The 19,307-nt window shown below is 39.9% G+C and overlaps 1 protein-coding gene across 5 annotated transcripts; it reads left to right on the plus strand.

Annotated features, from left to right (window-relative positions):
• The first annotated feature begins 601 nt into the window (after positions 1–601).
• LOC116940321 (ras association domain-containing protein 4) lies at positions 602–15,810 on the plus strand. Of its 5 annotated transcripts, none has more exons than XM_032949984.2 (11): positions 602–681; positions 2,519–2,619; positions 3,113–3,188; positions 6,484–6,632; positions 8,134–8,231; positions 9,010–9,176; positions 10,756–10,857; positions 11,659–11,710; positions 12,436–12,557; positions 13,483–13,580; positions 13,694–15,810. In XM_032949984.2, the coding sequence occupies exons 2-11, from the start codon at positions 2,549–2,551 to the stop codon at positions 13,761–13,763; spliced, it is 1,005 nt and encodes a 334-aa protein (XP_032805875.1). In that variant the 5' UTR covers positions 602–681; positions 2,519–2,548; the 3' UTR covers positions 13,764–15,810. The 5 variants fall into 5 exon arrangements, with proteins under 5 accessions (XP_032805875.1, XP_032805876.1, XP_032805878.1 ...); XM_032949985.2 differs by lacking the exon at positions 602–681 and adding an exon at positions 688–834; XM_032949987.2 differs by lacking the exon at positions 602–681 and adding an exon at positions 851–909.
• The last annotated feature ends 3,497 nt before the right edge of the window (positions 15,811–19,307 follow it).

Here is a 19,307-nt window from a genome sequence, read left to right on the forward strand (position 1 = left end):
GGCGAGTTGTTGAAGAATAACTAAAGGAGAAAAAAACCCGAAAGCGACGGTTTATTCCCTCATATTTTGTTTTGTTAAAGTGAGAATGTGTTTGTCATCTGCCTTATACCGGCTATGTTTGTGTACAAGGAACTATTTTGGTCAACTACAAAAACGAAGCAACAACAACAAAAATGTCTCTCCATTTATTGGAAAGGTTTCCCGACCCCTGCGCGAACCACGGAGCTGCCACTCCTCCTCCTCCTCCACGACAAACAGGAGAGCAAGGAACAAGACGGTGGTGGCCGTAGCTAGCGCCACACGCAGCGCCACTTTAATACGAGGGACGCCTCTTCACAGTTCACGAGCTGTCCCCGAGTCTCTCTGATGAGTGAGGGGGTGGGCCGCGCCCCCCCCTGCGGGAGCCCTCGCCCCCTGCGGGCGCCCTCCGCCCTCCCCCCCCTGCGGGCGCCCTCCGCCCCCCCCCCCCTGCGGGCGCCCTCCCCCCCCCTGCGGGTGCCCTCCCCCCCCCTGCGGGCGCCCTCCGCCCCCCGCACGGCCCTCGGGGCTATCGCCCAGCCCGTGGCGGCCTCACCCCCCTTCACCCCCCCCTCACTCCCTCCCCTCACCCCCCCCACTCCCTCCCCTCACTCCCCCCCCATTCACTTTGTTGGCTTCAACTCGGAAGCGGAAGAGCGCTGGGTAAAACAAAACACATTTACAATTGTTTTTACTTCTCCTCACAAATCGTGCGCGTCTTTTTGTCTTTCATGTATTTGTTATCGTCGTCGTCGTCGTCGGTTGGAAGTGTTTTTGTTTTTATTTTGTTTTGCATTTCGCGGCTTTCTGTGCGAGGTGAGGCCCGGTGTCGCTTAGAGCAGCCCGCGTGGGGCACGCTAAACCCGCTTTCATTTTCACATTTTAAGAAACGTAAAGTTTTTACTTGTTCCGCTTGCACGGTCGGTACTGTTCCACGGTAGTGTAAATGACATTGCAACGTGTGCGTGAGCTGCAATGATGTCAAACGTGAAATGGAGTACAGTACGGTATTGTGGATACAACACTGGGGCATTGCAAGAGCTTTGTACCGTTATGAGCCAGCCATGTACTTCAATTTTTTAATCGTTATGTATTTTTAAAAAAAATCGTGTGTTAAGACTTTATAATACTATTTAAACGTGTAATGCATCGATTGTGGCAAACAAAGTGTTTACAACAATGGCTTTGTCGTGGTTAACAAAGGATGTCGTCCATGTTAATGGGTTAACGTTGATCCACATTGGTACCGAATGCGGTCTTTATAAAGTTATCATCACGAGCCATTGTTTCTCCACTGCTGGATGAAGGCCCTCACCCCCATACGTCTCACGCGAACCGATGTAATCGCTCCGTCTCCGCGGGTCTCATTCAATTGTGTCCCATCAGTTCCACGGAGCGACGTGTCCTGATCTCATCAAGCCTACCTTTTTGTGTTAAATAGTCAAGCACTATAAAATAAGGATGTTTGAATGTGAAATCTCGTACATGTGTTATTCATCATTGCACAGTAACTGCAGTGGCCAGCAGCAATAGGTTAGTGCATCATCATCAACATACGTACATCATCAATTGCATTCTTTGCACCCATATCATTATTTTTGTCCGTCACCTTGACCATCGAACATTGTGATCAAATCATCCCGACGACTGCAGAACGTGGGCAGGCCATCATCCAGCAGTGGATAGACAAAGGGCGATAGTGAAGTACTTGCGTGAACTGTTGGATGAAAACCAGCCACTTGCCACAGACTGATACTATTCACTGCATTCGTCAATTAAACGTAAACACCCTTGACAAACGCAACTAATGAGAAATTGCAATGCACTTAAAGCAGTAATGTTCTGGCTGCAACAAATTCTAACAAAAATGCGGGTTATTGTAATTCGAAGCACTCTGTGATATTTTTGCCAGTACTGTACTATGAATACTGTAATTTGGAATTGTCTTGTTTGTTTGAATGTTGAAATTTATCTTTGTTTCCTAAACGAATGCACGCATGGACATTGAAACAGCCAGTGTCTGATTAAGGTGTTTTTGTTTTGGCCCATTTTCATAACAGGATTACTGAGAAATGACTAATTATGTTAAGTGCCATCTGCTCCTCTAACGCTAGTTCCAGTATGTTAGCATTAAATCTGGATTACATTTTTGAAAGCCACTAATTACTGGATAGTAAAGTGCTTTCGTGATGCACGTATACACATAATTTGTACATTGTGGCTAAAATAGTGTCCTGTTCCTGTTATAAGTTGCATATGCTGTCACTGCAGTGTGCCTCAGTAATATAATGTACAGTTCATGGTTCCTAAAAACCCAGGCTTGTAATTCATTGTACAGTATTTTATAGAACACACATTTTTTATATGTACTTTATCATGTGTATCAATTTCTTTAAAGCATGCCCAACACAAATGTACAAATGCATGTTTGAAATGTGGATGGAATTGAGAAGCCCCCGATACATAATATACCGTAACATTTTTGTTCTGATTTGTCTAGGTTTGTTAAAGTATTTGGTTTAGCGGGAGCATGGGAGATGATTTAGTTGGATGTGATGACTCCACCAGATTATGTATTGGCGAAGGCAAGATCATCTCCAAGTAAGTCCCATTACGTTGTCTTTCCCCCTCCCACCACAGTAACAACACAATTTGTTATTGAGTGTATACATTTCTGTATGGTAAAAATAAAGCTGCAGCCATGACATTTCTTGCTCAGGGCCTCTACTAGACGGAGCTTTAGATACCCTCTCTTACATGGTATTTTGACTTCATCGTTCATGCCCACCAGATGGCTTGGAAGAATTGGGGGGACCCATAATTTATTCCTCCACGCGTGACCTGCCGATTGACAAACACCTCCGTGTGGACAAAACAGGGGGGATTTAAGAAACTGTCCCATTGTTTTCTTCACGGCAAATAAAACCAGTGACCTTTGGTTTGCAAGTTCAGAGTGCTAATTGTTACACCATGGCAGTCCTATTTTTTGTATATACTATTCAACATTATTTATGTTGTGTTTAACTTTATTTACTGTTATCACTAGGGTAACAAATGAACTAATGCTAGTTTGTATATGTTTTTTCCCCTACAGGTCAGATCTCATGGCCCAGTTGAGGATTTATAACTGTTATCATGAAGGAAAGACTTTACAACTGCGGTACAGAGAGGTACGTGGAAAAACGCACACTTTAACACAGTCGACATTTACCATTCACAGGTACATTACTAACAAGTGAATTGACTTTGATCTTAACACTATAATCAATGTAGTTGACCAACCCAATTTTATATTTTGGCTATATTGGCAGGATAAGTTTCAAACTTCATGCAAGAAAAAAGATAGTAGTCTTATAAGGCGTGTGATTTTACATATCAGATTATGATTTAAGTCTAAAACTGTTCAATAACAGCTTGTTTCTTTAGTTATTGTTTCTGTATTTTTTATCTCGTGTATTACTATTGTTTTGATAATTGATTCTTTTGTACACGTAGAGCCTGTAGCAATCCACTGTTTAATGAAGGCCTCCCATGCAAATGTGGATTGGAGATGACTTATATGACCATACTTCACCATGCTAGTCAATGTGGGTTGGTGAAAGTTGTGATCATAGAAATACAGTAGCACAATGTATTTTTGTTGTACTTCCCATTGCTACCCACAAATATTCTAATTATACATTGATTATCCATACAAACAAGACAGTATATCCAGTACAAAACAGTGGGTTGACAAAAGGCTGAATATACTTTTGAAAATGTTTAATTGGGAGAGCAACTGCATTCTGTGAATGAAGTTTTTTAAGATTAAGATATATAGACTGTAACCATAGCTACCTGACAGACACCAGAATATTAAGTGTCAATGAGGAGTCATGAAGCCACTTACGTTTATTGTATTGTCTAGCCCATTCACAATTTTTTCAAGGCTGTTTCAGTTTTGGCTTTTTCAAGCCATCTGTGCAATTAGTTCTGCCAAAACTGAACGGGATGCTTGGTTCTGCCAGCTTCTTGATGGAATCCATGTAGTCACTGTCTGGAAGTTGTGATCAACCACTGAGGATCTTGTAGACGCCACTCTCTTGTTCATTATTACAAATGTTATTGTGAGGTCCATGAACGGAATTGTCGATTTGTTATGTATCTCACTGAGCGTTCCGGTGGTGTTTGACATCACTTGTACATTTTCCAAGTTGATTTGTTGGCTGTTGTACATAAACGCATCAAAACAAGTTAGTGTGCTGAGATTGCGTCTTGTAGAGCTAACATATCCATATTTAAAATGTCTTTTGAGTAGTGGGGGTATATGGCTGGACTTTGTTCTGTTTGCGATCTGAAATGTGGGCCATGCCAACACTTTGCTCCAACAATCTTGACCTTGTCACCATCTCTGAGGTCTCAGAGATGCTTGGTAAGTAGCCTCCAAGGTTGATGTTTTCTATTTCCATGGCTAGGACAGTGCATGTAAATATGGGTCAGCTGTACTGTCTGCATAATGTTTTTCAATATGTATTACCGCTCAGTATCCACATATGTATGCCTCTGTACTCATCGCTCTGTGTTATATATTCGTCTGCCTAATACCATGTTCGTAGTTGTGTAATCCTTAGAGTAATATTATGGTAGTAGCCTGTAAAATTGATTAGTCTGTATATGTGTTCCATAATAGTTTTTTTTGGGTTAGATCGCGTAAATATCTAAATGTGTCGTTGAAACCCGCCACAACCCAACACAGCCCACTAGTAAGGGTTGTCACATGAACAGAACATGCCAATTCGTCACTAGTACAGCGCACCGGTGTGTTGGAGAGCCAAGCCACAGCATTTACAATCTGAGTATGACGGTTCGCCAGTAATTACAACTAGCATCATCATCAGGCTGTGTTCTCTGTTTCTAAATTTGTGAGAATTTAGTTTTGGTATTTAGCACATCTGAATGCATTTATTGTATGCTCTTTTTAGCCAGTTGGACTATAAGCCAGCTTGATAAGGACTATAGTTTTTCAACCAAGATCAAGTTTTAATCAAACCAATGAACATTCGAAGTAGTTTCGTTTCCTTTTGTAATTTGAATGCCCTGCGTATGTTTTCCCGAACAGGAAAATTACTTGGAAAAATAATTGGCCCAACCTTGCAAAATAGTCCTCCTGAAATGTAGCTTTGTGACTCAGTGAGAGCTTACTGAATAAATAAGGAAAAGTTTATTAAATAAATGTTATTAAACATAGCACCAAGTGATGCCTAAATACCACTAACTGTGCAACAATAAATCCATTCAAGGTAGTTTATTATTATTCAGTTGTGTGGTGACTTTGCATTTTGGTTGACATTTACATTTTACACGCCTGAGAATGCAACAGCAAAAGCGGTAACGCAGTGATTGGTGTTCCAAACGATAAACCAGGTGACTTGAGGTCGATTCCTTGCCATGGCTAGCGCCAGCGGCGAATTATTCATATACCAGTCTCTGTCCTCCCTTTTCACAAATGCCATGCTAATCCAGCGCGATGAAATAACCTCCATGACTTATGCAGTGTGGGGAGCCCTCCATCCACCAGTGGATTGAGAAAGTGCCGTACATTTATTTACTTTCTATAGTTACCAGGGGACTTAATGCTGTATAACATTTATTGAGTGGAAGCTTGAACTAAATGTGTGGCTCTTTTGTAAAAATCTTATTTCATAACTGTGATCGTTCATATAAATTTAAACTTCACTTGCCAACATCTGTCTTATAATGGTATGGGCTGAAGTGGTTTGTTTTATACAAGAATGCATACTCACCACACTTAAATATTTTTTTATGAAAGAAAATTGTTATTACTTATACCCTGTTTTTTAAATAATAAACAGCAATTAAAGCTTGATCTTTTTTTTAAATAAAAACATGAATGGATCACAGAAAATAGTCACTAAATACTGAGCAAACTGTAATTCATTTGACACATTTTGCTATTCTAGCTGTGGGCCTTATTTACAGTATATAAATAAAATGAACTTTAATTCTACATTTATAGGTGTTTTTTTGTTGGTTATGTAGAAACATAAATACAGCTAATGATGACAACACGATTTTCAAAATTCCATTTGCAATATATGTAAACTGTTAAAGTGAAATAACTCAAAACTTTCAGTGGATTCAAGCCAGTTTAATACGTAGGCTTTTGTGACCAATGTTATCCATAATCGAGGTTTTTTTTGGGTTAGATTGCGTGAATATCAATGTGTCGTTAAAACCGCCACCACCCGACACAGCCAATCAGTAAGGTTTATCACGTAAACAATTCTGGCTGTCACCTGATGAGGCTGGTTATAATTACCGACGAAACGTAGTACTCGAATTGTAAATGTTGTGGGTTTACTGTCCAACACACTGGTGTGCTCCAACTAGTAATTTACGCCACCATGTGTTTTGTTGAACATTGCTCTAGATGACCATGATGGTGTGCGTTATGATCTTCATCAGGATGATGGTCAACTGATCATCGAAGGCCTGCTGAACATTGCGTGGGGTCTGCGACGGCCCATTCGCTTGCAGTTGCACGATGACAATGAACGAATTCACATCCCTTCACCTCCAGAAGCAAAGGACCCGGGGAAGCTGCCTAAGAGGCGGTAAAACTCTTTCCATTCATTGATGGATGTGTATATGTATGTTGAACTTCTTTCGCACCGTACGTAGCCAACCGAGCTAATCGGAGGTGCAGGGGAAGGACAACAAACTAACCACAAAAAGCAGTTCTAGAGAACAAAAAAAATCTAGATGACCATGATGGTGTACATGCAGTTCAAATAATGTCACATTTAAAAGATTCTTGCATTTCCCATTGTGTGAAGTAATACATCTTCAGCATTGAATGGTTTTAGTTTCAAAGGCTTAGAAATAATAGAGTTTATATGATAATTCCAGAAGTGCATTAGGACAATAGACAATACTTTTTTTTCGGCTGAGTCTTGTTTGGTCAATAACATTAATTAATGCTTGACATTTTGGAGGAAACCAGAGCCCCCAGAGAAAATCCACACATATGAGAGGTTACATAGGTTACATAAACATGCATATGAAGAGTAACTCCCACCGCTACCAAACTTTTGGCCACCTCATAGGCCCATGCCAACATCACCTGGTAGTGTTACCTATCCGAATACTAACCAAGCTTCAGGTGAATTGGTGATATGCCATACTAGGAGTATACACTGCCGAAAAAGCAACCATGAAAAATTAAAATGGACTTACACAATTTACAGTGTCTCTTGGCACATAGGGAAATTTAATCTATTCATACCAATGCTCAGGGGGGCATTTCAGTGTAATAGGAAGATGCCTTGTTTGGCTCATGGTGGAAGGTTAATTAATTAATTAAAAATGTGCCAAAGGCACATGGGACAGGAAGGCTGCTGACGGGATGCAGGGGTACAGGGTGAGGTGAGGCAGGACAAATACAAGGTGAACAATAGATGGGAGTGAGCGAGCGAAGTGGACAGTGAGCTGATGCATCGAGCTGCCAATGGGCTGAGGGTAAGACGGCAGCAATGTTGGGCAACATGGGGAGGAATTTTATGACTGATGAGAAGTGATGGCAGTGACAAATGGAGTGAAAGGTCAGAGGATTACCAGGATGTTAGTGGAGGACGTGTCAATTGTGTCAGCTGTTCATGGAGTTTAGAATAAGGGTTTATTTTGCATTGCCATAGTTTGGACGTGAATAAGAATGTTTTGACTGCTGTTGAATTCAACATAACGAATAGTTTGGTTTTATGGTGGAATTGCCAATATGAGGTTTTTTTATTGTGTTCATGAAGCTTTATAAATATAGGTTCACATATTTGGCAAATATAAAAAACAAAACAAATTAAAGTTGTAATTAAACAGTATATCATCTCATAAGAAGCAGGTCTTCAAAAATAGTTCAATAGCAAGATGCAAATGTACAGTTAATACATATACTTGTGGTTAAGTGTGTGATTATTTGTCTTGTGATGTGCAGTTCTCAATGCCGTGGTAACCCAGTATTAGAATAATGTTTCCATTGTCTTCTAATAGTTGCTCGCTAAAAATCGGGTTGCATGCTTCCAGATTGTAGAAACTTAATTTTTCTATTTTCATTTCCCACAGGGGCATGGCATGCTGGGTGGTACCAGAAGAGAAAAAGGAAGATATTGTTGATAAATGTGAATTGCCTACCAAAACCCAAAAAATGAATGATGTGGAAGGTATGTGTGTTTCTTGGCTATTAATAATTCAGTTTCACACGCAGGCTTTCGCGACCAATATTATTCATGATAAAGGTTGTTAGGATAGAATTTGTAAGTATAAATGGGTCGTAACCCTCCGCCACCCGACACAGTCAGAAAGGTTTGTCATGTAAACAAAAAGTGACAATTAGTTACGACTTCAGCTCACTGGTGTGTTGGAGAGTAAATCTACAACTTTTGCAATTTGAGTAGTAAGACGTTTCGCTGGTAATTACATCCAGCATCATCGGGCGATGTGCCAGAATAGAGAAGCAATCCACCTGCTTTGGTCTTAAATAGAGCAAGATTATGTCATCACTTTGAGCTAATTAGGTGCGGAGAGCAGAGGCGTGGTTTATTGTAATTACATAAAAATGGATTGTTAATCACAGTTAATTCGCACGTATTGCTTTTACAATTCTCCATTAATTTGACTCAGTCTGCCTGTGTAGGGGGTAGGGCAGCCTGTGAGATATCAGTCCTACTAACACATTGCATTTTCCTGTTTTAGCATACGACACTTGATAAATAAAAATTCCATTCTCTATCATTTAACGTCTTATAAAACATGCTGCTGATAAATAAAGTTAACGTTTTTGTACATCGTAATAAAGGTAATACTTGTACATATTTAGCACGTGTTTCCTAGTTGGTACAATAAGAATATTTGAGACACTGTAATTGTTAGTGGCAAACGACAAAAGAAACACATTTGTCTAAACCTGAACTGAAACAATGCGCTCTCCTTTCGAATCAGACTCTTTGCCAGTGGAGAAGGAGCTCGAGTTTGAGCCAAGGCTGCCACGCACCAAAAGCGACGCCAGCTGTTTCCTCCGTCACAGCGTGAACAGACGGTCGGCAGCTGACATGCAGCGTTTACGGAGGAACCGTTTCTCAATCAACGGACATTACTACAACCACAAGGCGAGCTCGCCTCCGCAGCTTCGCATATTTTTTTCAGCTCCTTGGGAGGACTTTTCTGGTTTATAATTTATAAAACGTATGCACGCATGGTTGCATAATGCGTACACCAGAAAGTCTGTGTACATAAATTGTACTTTTTGCCCAGTGGTTCCCAAACTTTTCGGACCCATGGACTGCTGTCAGTTTTCATAAAATGTTGGTGGATTACCACCAATTTCCTGTCTCTCACTAAATGCATTGTATAGCACCAGTACTCAATGCCATCAATCAGCAGTTTCAGTCAATAGCCGACCGTTATGAATACAAATTAAATAGTTGTGCAATGAGCAGTAAAGAAAATATGCTGCTTTGTGAAAAAAAGTTATACAGTATTCACAACAGTTCCACGGTCCACTTCCCCACAGCTTTGCAGACCCTAGGTTGTGAACCGCTGCTTTACACTATGACCAAATCACGAATGCCATGGAAACCCAGCAAGTTTTGAGCCTGGATAGTGCGTGGATCGGTGACCTCCATACATTACATATCTTCTAGGCTGCGAAGTTAGGTTGTGGGTAACAGAGGACATTGTCCAACATCCATTTTTGTATGTACTTTTATGCCCCAATGTCTGTTCTGCCCACCTTCACTAACCTGCATTGACCAGCATAGTGAAGTATGGTCACAGGGATCAGTTCAGCTCATTAGCTTCCTGGGATTATAACATGAATACCACTGTTTGGAGTAAATAGGGTTAGATACCTTGAATCTGAGTTGATAAAATGTTCAACCAAAATATCAACAAGTCGTACAATAACAATAATAATTATTTGCTTTACCCAGGAAAGCCTCCCTGAGTCTCTTTTTTTTTGGCTTCTACATTAAGATGTTTGGCCATTGACATGAATTCATGTTTAGCATATTGGAGGAAACTGGAGTAACCTAGAGAAAATGCACAGCTAGGAAAGGGTAGCACGCCAATCTCTCATTCATTAATTCATCACGCGCAGTCAGCGAAGTACCGTTGCGCCAAACGTGTGACCTCTCGCGACAGCATTCACATCAACTGCTCTTGCTGCCGTACATCGGCGCCCCGAATGATTTGTTTGACCCACGGATCATGGGGGCGGCGACCACGGGGGGTGGCGACGCCATTTCTTTGAGGGTCACAGTCCACTTGGAACGTCAATCGCCAGCTGAAGGACACAAGCTCTGCACAATAAATAATTGTCGTCTGTTGCAGTTCTCTTTCATTCTGTTGTAACTGAGCATTTGGTTTATTTTTTATGGAATAGAAATCAGACTAAACAATATGTCAAGTCAAGATTTAACTGCCTCTGCGGGGAGGACTATAAGATATTTTAACAGACTTCCTGCCTCAGCAGTTCGCCTGCTGTATTTCTTCACCTGAAGACGATTGCTTGTGTTGTGATCGAAACGTCGTGATTTTTTATTATTTTTCTCTCTACGTGACTTTACCGAAAGACCCATAGAATGTCAAGTGTTTAATAATTGTTTTTTTTTAAATTGCTTTAAAAGCAAAGATAAGTTTTATATGTGGAAAAGTTTGAATGTGTTTCTCTTCTACTTGTTTTTGCAGACATCTGTTTTCACACCAACCTATGGCTCTGTAACAAGTGTGAGAGTAAGCAGCAATATGACTTCTCCAGAGGTGGTGTCATCTCTGCTGTACAAATTTAGGGTGAGTATTTGAAACAGAAAATATCTAATTAGCGAGTTTTTTCTCTGTCTGAACATTCTGGTGCTGAAATAAAAATCTACCAGATGGATCGTGAATAATCATCTTGGTGCTTTTGCAAAATTACATGCATGTAAATAAACATGCTGTCACAATATATGCATTGTATTTGAAACTGATTGGCCTACACCAGGGCCTAGTCTCACCAGTGTCAGACCAGAGAACGCATGTTCACCACTAGTACATGTGGTTAACGTGAACTGGATTCCTTGCCAAAATGTTTCTATTTGGTGTTTGAACATCTTAACACCTTAAAACTTTCGTGACTGCAGGAATTAATATTCTTAGTTCTTTCGGTAAAGTCACGTAGATAGAAAATAAAAATTAAAAGCAACAAACCCACGACGTTTCGATCGCAACACCTGAAGAAGACCGCTTGTGTTGCGATTGAAACGTGGGTTTTTTGCTTTTAATTGTGATTTTTGTTTTCTATGTGACTATAGCGAAAGAACCAAGAACATCTTAACACCTGTTTTATTGCCAGAAAGGGTAAAACCTAATCTTATTTTTTCATACTTTGATACTGGCAAAAAAGGTCCCATTTTATGTATGACTTTAATTTATCTATCTGTACATTCCCGCCATTGCCGACCCCAGCTTGTTGGAGTCGTGTGAAAACACGGAATATTTTCAGCGAAAATGCAATTTACATTGCAACCCCGAGATCACAAATATGATGGTGGAGATGGTGTGATAAACGATTTGAACACTCCATTTCTCTATTTTTTTGTTGTTGATACACAGGTGGAAAACAACTCAAGCGACTTTGCACTGTACATAGTTCGAGCCACCGGAGGTACAATTTTTCTTACAGCCATTAAGTATTGGAGACGCTGCCGCATGGCACGCTTGACTTTACCAGCCAGCAATTGTCCGTTTTTATCTCCCGGCTCAACATTTGAAATCAGATTTCTTAAACTTTTCCTCGACTTCTGTCCACCAAGCAGTGTAGATGTGTACCATGCAGTTGGTTAATCGGCTGGTTGCATTTGGTGGCATCAAATGTGGGTACGCCACCACTTCCAAGACGTTAAGGGCAGCTTGGAAAAGGAGGCCAAACATATAATCTAGATGGGCTTTCTAGTGGAGGCTGTTTTCCTGGCAGTGGCATGAACAAGAGAGGGGCGCCACGGTGGCGAGATGTTAACTAGCTCTCCTGGTATACAAGAGGTCGCGGGTCGATCCCAACCCTGACACCTGTATATGTGAAGTTTGCATGTTCTCCCCGTGGTCGAGTGGATTTTTCTCCGCATCCTCCTGTTTTTCCCTCCACGTTTAGAATCACGCGTTTAGAGTATTTGGCTGCTATAGATTTCCACATGATAAGCCACTTCATTGAGCTATCATTTGTGGTCAGGTCGCTTCTGAAACAGAGCTATATAGCTCAATGGGCCTTACCTGATAAAATAAAAAATAGTTTAGTTTTTTTTGTTTTAATATACTGCAGGGCTGCACCTTTACCAATAACTAAATCTCTCCCTACTAGTGTCTTATTCTGTCTCCATTTATATTTGAATGCAGAAAAGCGGCGCCTCAAAGTGTCGGAGTTTCCACTGATCACGAGGATCCTGCACGGACCCAGCGAGAAGATAGCGAGACTCTTCCTCATGGAGGAGGATCTGGGCGAGGAGGTCACACATGATGTCAGTTTACAATTGTAGTCCTCTTATTACTTTTGGTTTTAATGCTACAATATTATTGCAAACCAAATAAATAACAGCAATTATTATAGAAATAACCGTACAAGTTAGGTGTACAGTTTTAGCCTTAATGCAAGTACTGTCCATTAAATATGTATTTTACATATGTTCACTATTAATATATTCAATGTCTAACATAGTTGAAAGGCTGGGTTTTTGGGTATGATGATGAATATGCTGAAGATGTGAATTGAAAATGGTTCAAATTTATGTGGATAGGCATGGATTGATGAGAGTCTGAGGTGGTATGGGGTTATTGTTCCTTTCATTCTATAGGCTTGGTTCACTTAATATTTTAATCTTGCTATCATGGTAGATATTACCAAACTAAATGTGCTACATACTGAAAGAGAACGTTGTTGAGAACTAGAGCCTTTCATTTTATACGATGGTAGCATAGGTCTCCACGTTGACTGTTTCTTACATTGATTGCTCCAGTTAGTTAAAGAGGAATCCTTTGCATTTCATTGTACTATTTAATTATGCTAACATTTCGAGTACAGCTTATATTTAAGCTTTAAATCGCCAGACCATGTAACCCTAAGTGTGCCAAATCTGGTCAGATCTCGGAAGCTATGCAATGTCGAACCTGGTGAGTACGTGGGAGGGGAGTCCTCGGAGCTTGCCGGGTGTTGTCGGCTGGGGCTGCAAGATGTCCAGCAGATGGCAGTGTTGAGCGTCATCCTGTGATCATGTGTGCATGGGTTTTCTCTGCATACTCTGGTTTCCTCTCACAAGCCAAACACTCATTATTGAAATTGACTAAACATCCTGCATAAAGAATGATGTTTATGATTGATACATTCACTATCTTTTTTTTTCCTTCCCCGAATTAAATTGAGTGGCTCTTCTTTGTTGTGATAAACAGGTGGCGCAATACATCCAGTTTGAGATGCCAGTCCTGGAGAGTTTTGTGTCCAAGCTGAAAGAGGAAGAAGTACGGGAGGAAAATAAACTCAAGAGGAAGTGAGTCCTATGTTGCAGCACGAACGCACACTGTGATGCCGCGATGTTGTTTCGATGTTGATTAACATCCCAAGAGCTGTGTAATTAACTTGTTTGTCTTCATTTGTTCCCAGATTTGATGCTTTGCGGTCAGTAATAGAACAACGACTTCAGGAGCTGTTGGAAGCTGGAATACAGATCTGAAACATCCTTTGTAGTCTGCACCAATTGGCGGTCTTTACACTTGGGTGGTTTTAGCACAAGAAGTCTTCCTTTTCTCGACCAAAAATAGCTTCCCCTTTTCACGGGAGGCACGTGAACAGACTATTTTTCTCCGTTGTGGCGCTCTATTTTTTTCTCAATGAGCACTTGCTAAATGTTTCCACGTTTTTCAAATTTGTCTTTTCAGACACTGAGCTCTCCTTGATGTTATAGTATTGTCACAATGTTAATATCGTAACATGCAATAAAGTTAGAATACATTAGCAATATGTGTACTGTATTAGAAATGTTGGGGGTTTTCCATCGTTAGGGTAATTGTGTGTTAAGGTATCCTGTTAACTGTCTATTTAGTTGAGTTTGTCTCTTATATATTTTTATATGTATGGTCTATGAAGCAAATATTTAAAAGGTCTAAAGACGGTTGTATGATTTTCATAAAACAAACCATTTTTAAGGTTCAACCTGAATTATCTTAACATTCACTCGTTTTTTTATATGTATAACATTTCAGTCACTGGTATTCAGATAGTGTTTTTAGGGCAGTGTTTTACTTGAAGATTACCTCTTGAAAATCCTGACTGCAGTTATTGTACTGTGCCACGAGTGGACTTGAAATGTGAATGTTAGCGACATCAGACGAAGAAGATGCATTGAGCCTGCTGTACATTTGTTGCACCATTTTCCTGATTGATTTTTGCATTGAATTGGTTTGACACAGAAATATTGTGAACAGCTTTGCCCGAAATGTCTATTTATATGTTTCCAAATTTACGTTTTTGTGTACACGTTATTAGGTGCTTGTTTACACGTATAAAAGGTACCATCATTCCTTGTACGTATGTTGAACTTTTTTCGCACCGTACGTAAATAACCACGCTAATCGGAGGTGCAGGAGAATGACAACAAAGTAAACACAAAAAAACAGTTCTGAAGAATTACGTTTTCAATTTAGATTTGAAAGTGCATAGCTCTAGTGGCTTCCTAATATCAGAAGGACGAAATGTGGGATTGGAGGAGAATGACGGGCGAGAGGATTTCAGGAGTCTTTCTCTTTTGCGCAAGGGAGCCAGTATTTATCATCTCATTTCTGTTTTATATATTTTTTTGAGTGCCTGTGTATTTTTGCAACAGACATGTTGGCTAGATTGAATATTATGTTACAATACAACAATGAATGAAAACTAATTTTTGTTTGGGTTAGGCCACAATGATCTGACCAAATTCGTGTCGTCGAGACCTCGTTCCCACCCGATACGGTCAAACAGTAATTGTCCTGTTTACAAGTGTTCAACACCCATTATTCATTCAGCTCACTGGCAAGTTGAACAAGCAGTTGGATACGGCGTTTCATTTTAAACTACGTCAAACAGGATTTTGATGTTGGACACATGACCGGGATGTATAATTGGTTATTAAATTTGAATTGAAAATTTTACGAACGTGGAAAGATTGATAATTGGAAAGCATAATTACTGAAGGTTGTTTCTCTATATTGCTTGTGTTGACTTTACACAACTAATTGCCGAAGCTGTGATATACTTGGATATCATGTACTTAATACCACTTTCTAATGTGATGTGTAATTATGCACAATCATTAGTTTTTTTAATCTACATTTATATTTACTGTATATATTTTAAATCAAAGTGTATGTGCAAAAGTTGCATTTTCATGACAACTGTGCAATCTGCCTTTGTGGTCTTGACATTTTTTGTTTACTGCACGGAGCCTGAATAGTTTTGCCTTACATCTTTGCTTTAATTGCATTGTTCAAGCATGAAGCCTTTGGTTATGTTATGCACTTCTGTAAGAGATGAACTATGGTGATGCATTTTGCCAAACATTTCCAAGCACATTCTTGAGCTTTTTTGTCTTGTCTCGAAATATTTTTCAACATGTAGAATAAAAAATGTGCACTGTCTTTTCATTATAAAATTGCAATAAAAGACCAAGTTAATTGTTTGTGCATTCGCTCATTGTGTTTAGAGTTGATTGTTCAATGACCAATAAAGGACATTTTCCCACGTAATACTTTATGTAACTTTTTTTATCCCATGTTAACGTGGCACCGTTTAAAATGGCTTAGAATTACACTACGCAATTGCATTAAGTTCATTTGTGTAAGCCACAATGCAAGTCATTGTCAATCGAATTTACCGTTGAAAATATTTCAAACATTTTCAGCATATCAAAATAAATGATCTCGCAGCATTGTGACACTCATGCTATCATTGGCCTCGTAATATAAAGGTACGCCTCACATTGTCTCGATAATTTTATTAATTACTGTCACTGATAAGAGGAAATGGTAATATTTTTTTAAGTCCAATATACATATATAAATTCATAAAGTTACATTCTGCCCCCATTATGTACAACGTGCTTTTGTACCGCATGAAATTTGCGTAAGGAAAATTCACAATATTTAAAAACTTTTGGAATCTATACATGCACGTGTGTTCATATTAAATATGCATAAAGGTTTTTGGGTTAGATCGCGTAAATATAGATGTGTCGAAACCCTCCACCACCCAACAAGGCCAATCAGTAAGGGATTTGTCACGTAAACAAAAAGACAGTTACTACTTCAGCCCACCGGTGTGTTGAGTGATTCCACAACATTTACTATTTGAGGACGACATTTCGTTGGTAATTACATCCAGCATCATCGGGCGATTTGCCATAGCAAATCCCTAACCGATTGGCCGTGTTGGGTGGCGGTGGGTTGCGACACATTTATACTTACGCAATCTAAAAAAAACCTTTATTATGAATCATATTGGTCGCGAAAGCCTACGTGTTAAACATTAAATATATTAAAACATTTGGCAATATAAAAAAAACCCCTTCCAAGAATATGAACACTATCCATAAGATTTATAAACATTGTGAAATAGGCAAATTAACATGTATACAAAATATAACATTTAAATATAGTTTATTTCCAAGAATTGCATCTGGAGTGTTCTATTTAATAATTATACAAAGCAACAGATGGTTGTGATGAATGGGAATGATGAAAGCAATGATAATGCAGCTTAACGAATTACCCGTGCTACATCTGAATCAGATACGAATTAAATAAAGGTGGATGCTCTTGACAAGATGGGTGCTGCTGTTAAAATTGTTTAATGGCACGCTGCGAGACTTGTGTGCTAAGTTCGTAATCCATACTCACGTAAACCTTACATTGGACATGATGCTGTGCAAAATAAATGGATGTTTTCGTCCGTATATCCTCCAAAATTAATTATTCAGCATGACATGCCATTATCTTGCTAAGTGACTTTGAACTTTTCCCACACCCACTAGATGCGTCACTACACATGTTTAGAAGTTCATTTAAATTGTCCAAAACAAAGTCACGTAGAAGGGAAACAATAAAATAATAAAAATATAAAACAATGTTTATATATGTTTTTGTTTCCCTTCTACGTGACTTTACCGAAAGAACCAATAATATGAATCCCTGCAGTCACGAAAGCTTTAAATCAAAAAGCTATATACGTTGTTTCACACATCGTTTGGGCCACCACGTTTTTCGAACAATTTGAATGCCATTATCTGAGACCTCCACTAGAGGGTGAAACAGGGCTTTTTTTTTTACAAAACATGTGCTTAACAGGTACTCAAACTGTAAATGTTGTGGATTCACTCTTCAACACACGGGTGGGCTAAAGTAGTGAACTATTTGTCTTTTGTCAACGTGACACTTTTTTTTGCTGATTGGCCGTGTCGGGTGATGGAGGGTTACGACACATTTTTAAATTGCGCGATCTAACCCAAAAACCTTTATTATGAACATGTGCTTATCAACGGTGTTCGGAGATATAAATTAAATGTGTACACGTCTGATTTGGAAGAATGCTCATGATGATATGCCGTAGAAGAACGGTGAATTGTTTTATTCTAAAGCCAGTGAACAAGCAACATTCTGTTCACTTGAGCGACATTCAAAAGGTGTTCGTTACGAGAGATTTAGCGAATACACAACGCATGCTGGCTTCCCTAGGAGGTAGTAAAACGCACATTTAATTGTCCGGGATACACAGTCCATTGATAGGAATAACAACGGTATGGATATCACGTTATAACAGAAGATGTATGAAAATATTACGCTTTAAGCTGTGCTCAACTCCTTCCTGGAGTTCAGTTATTCCAAAGAAGAAAGCACTACTCTCTGCTGGGTAAAGACCTTTTCTGGTTTATTTCTCTCTTTCATTCCCTCTCTTCCTTCATTATTCTTCTTCTACATCTATCGCGACGTCGCCTGTCCCATATCCACTTCGTTTACTTTTCCTTTACCCAATGTAACCTCAAAGAGTCAAAGTGATTTTCTGCCCAAATTATCTTGGCGTGGCCTTATCTCCTGATTTACAGCCCTGAGCCAGTGGCGAAATTCCTCATTCGTATGGCGGGGGCGAGGTTGGGGGGGACGGACTATCTATATAACAAGAGACATTTTTATTCAAAGTCTGTAACAAACAAAAAACCTCTTCAATATTTCAAGAGCCGCCTTGCTGTGTGGATAACGTCACGAAGCAGTCTTTAAGAGTCGCATGCCAACCAGTGCCGGATGATCCTCGTAGCAAAGGTTGCTGCATATGTAGCTACATATGTAGTAGCTACGAGCCCCGTGCGAGACGCTTTCAAGCTATCAATTCCGGTTCAGTGATTCTGCACTTTGCTCTATTACGATAGTACTATACTGCCTTCAACTTTCATGAACGACTGGGTGTTCAAGGTTAGCGATTTCTCGTATTATCCGGCTGTATAGCTAATGAAAAAATACATGTACCCTACTATGCAATTAAAAAATTTATGTGTTTTAATATTTACGTGTTTTATTTTATTTATGGCTCCTTGATTACATATGCTACAGGCCCCCGCACTCGCTTAATCCGGCACTGTTGCCGATTTGCAACTTGCGACATTAACATTGCGGGCACGCCGAGCACGATATCAGTGCACATTTGACCTCGATAGTAGGCAGCAAGTACACGACCAAAGTCTAGGATTTAAACCTTTGTAATCTACAGATGTACGGCTCGTGTGCGCGTGTGTTTGCACTCCTGAATCTTGGCAGGGATAAGTACGTGGGGCAATGTGCGCGGATTCAGCAGTTCGGTGGTAAACCGTGAACCTACCCTGGAAGCGTGACCTTGTTTATCGAGAGGGGGTGCATAGAAACTCTGGGGTTTGAGACACAACGCAGGCAACGTCAACACAACGCGTTACACAACTCTTTAATTGTGGAACTTAATGAGGAGCAGCGATGCGCTTTCAGAATCAGAATATTTAATTTATACTGCCGGAATCCGATGAGCTATAAAGGCTATTTTTTTTTTTACAGATGCCCAGTACATGTGCTCTTTGCTATCTCGCATTCTGCTCTAGCTCGCACCCCACTCTTGTGTCAAGGTGGAAAGGCTGCGACTCCCAAACCTTAATTGGCTTAATGTCTGTACCAGCATATTTTGACTTGACTAATGTTTTTGAAAGTAGGGGAGGGGGCCGACTAGGCCA

Source organism: Petromyzon marinus, chromosome 8, assembly GCF_048934315.1.
Source record: "Petromyzon marinus isolate PM22_M1 ecotype Great Lakes invasive population chromosome 8, UKy_Petmar_22M1.pri1.0, whole genome shotgun sequence".
Taxonomy (NCBI): domain Eukaryota; kingdom Metazoa; phylum Chordata; class Hyperoartia; order Petromyzontiformes; family Petromyzontidae; genus Petromyzon; species Petromyzon marinus.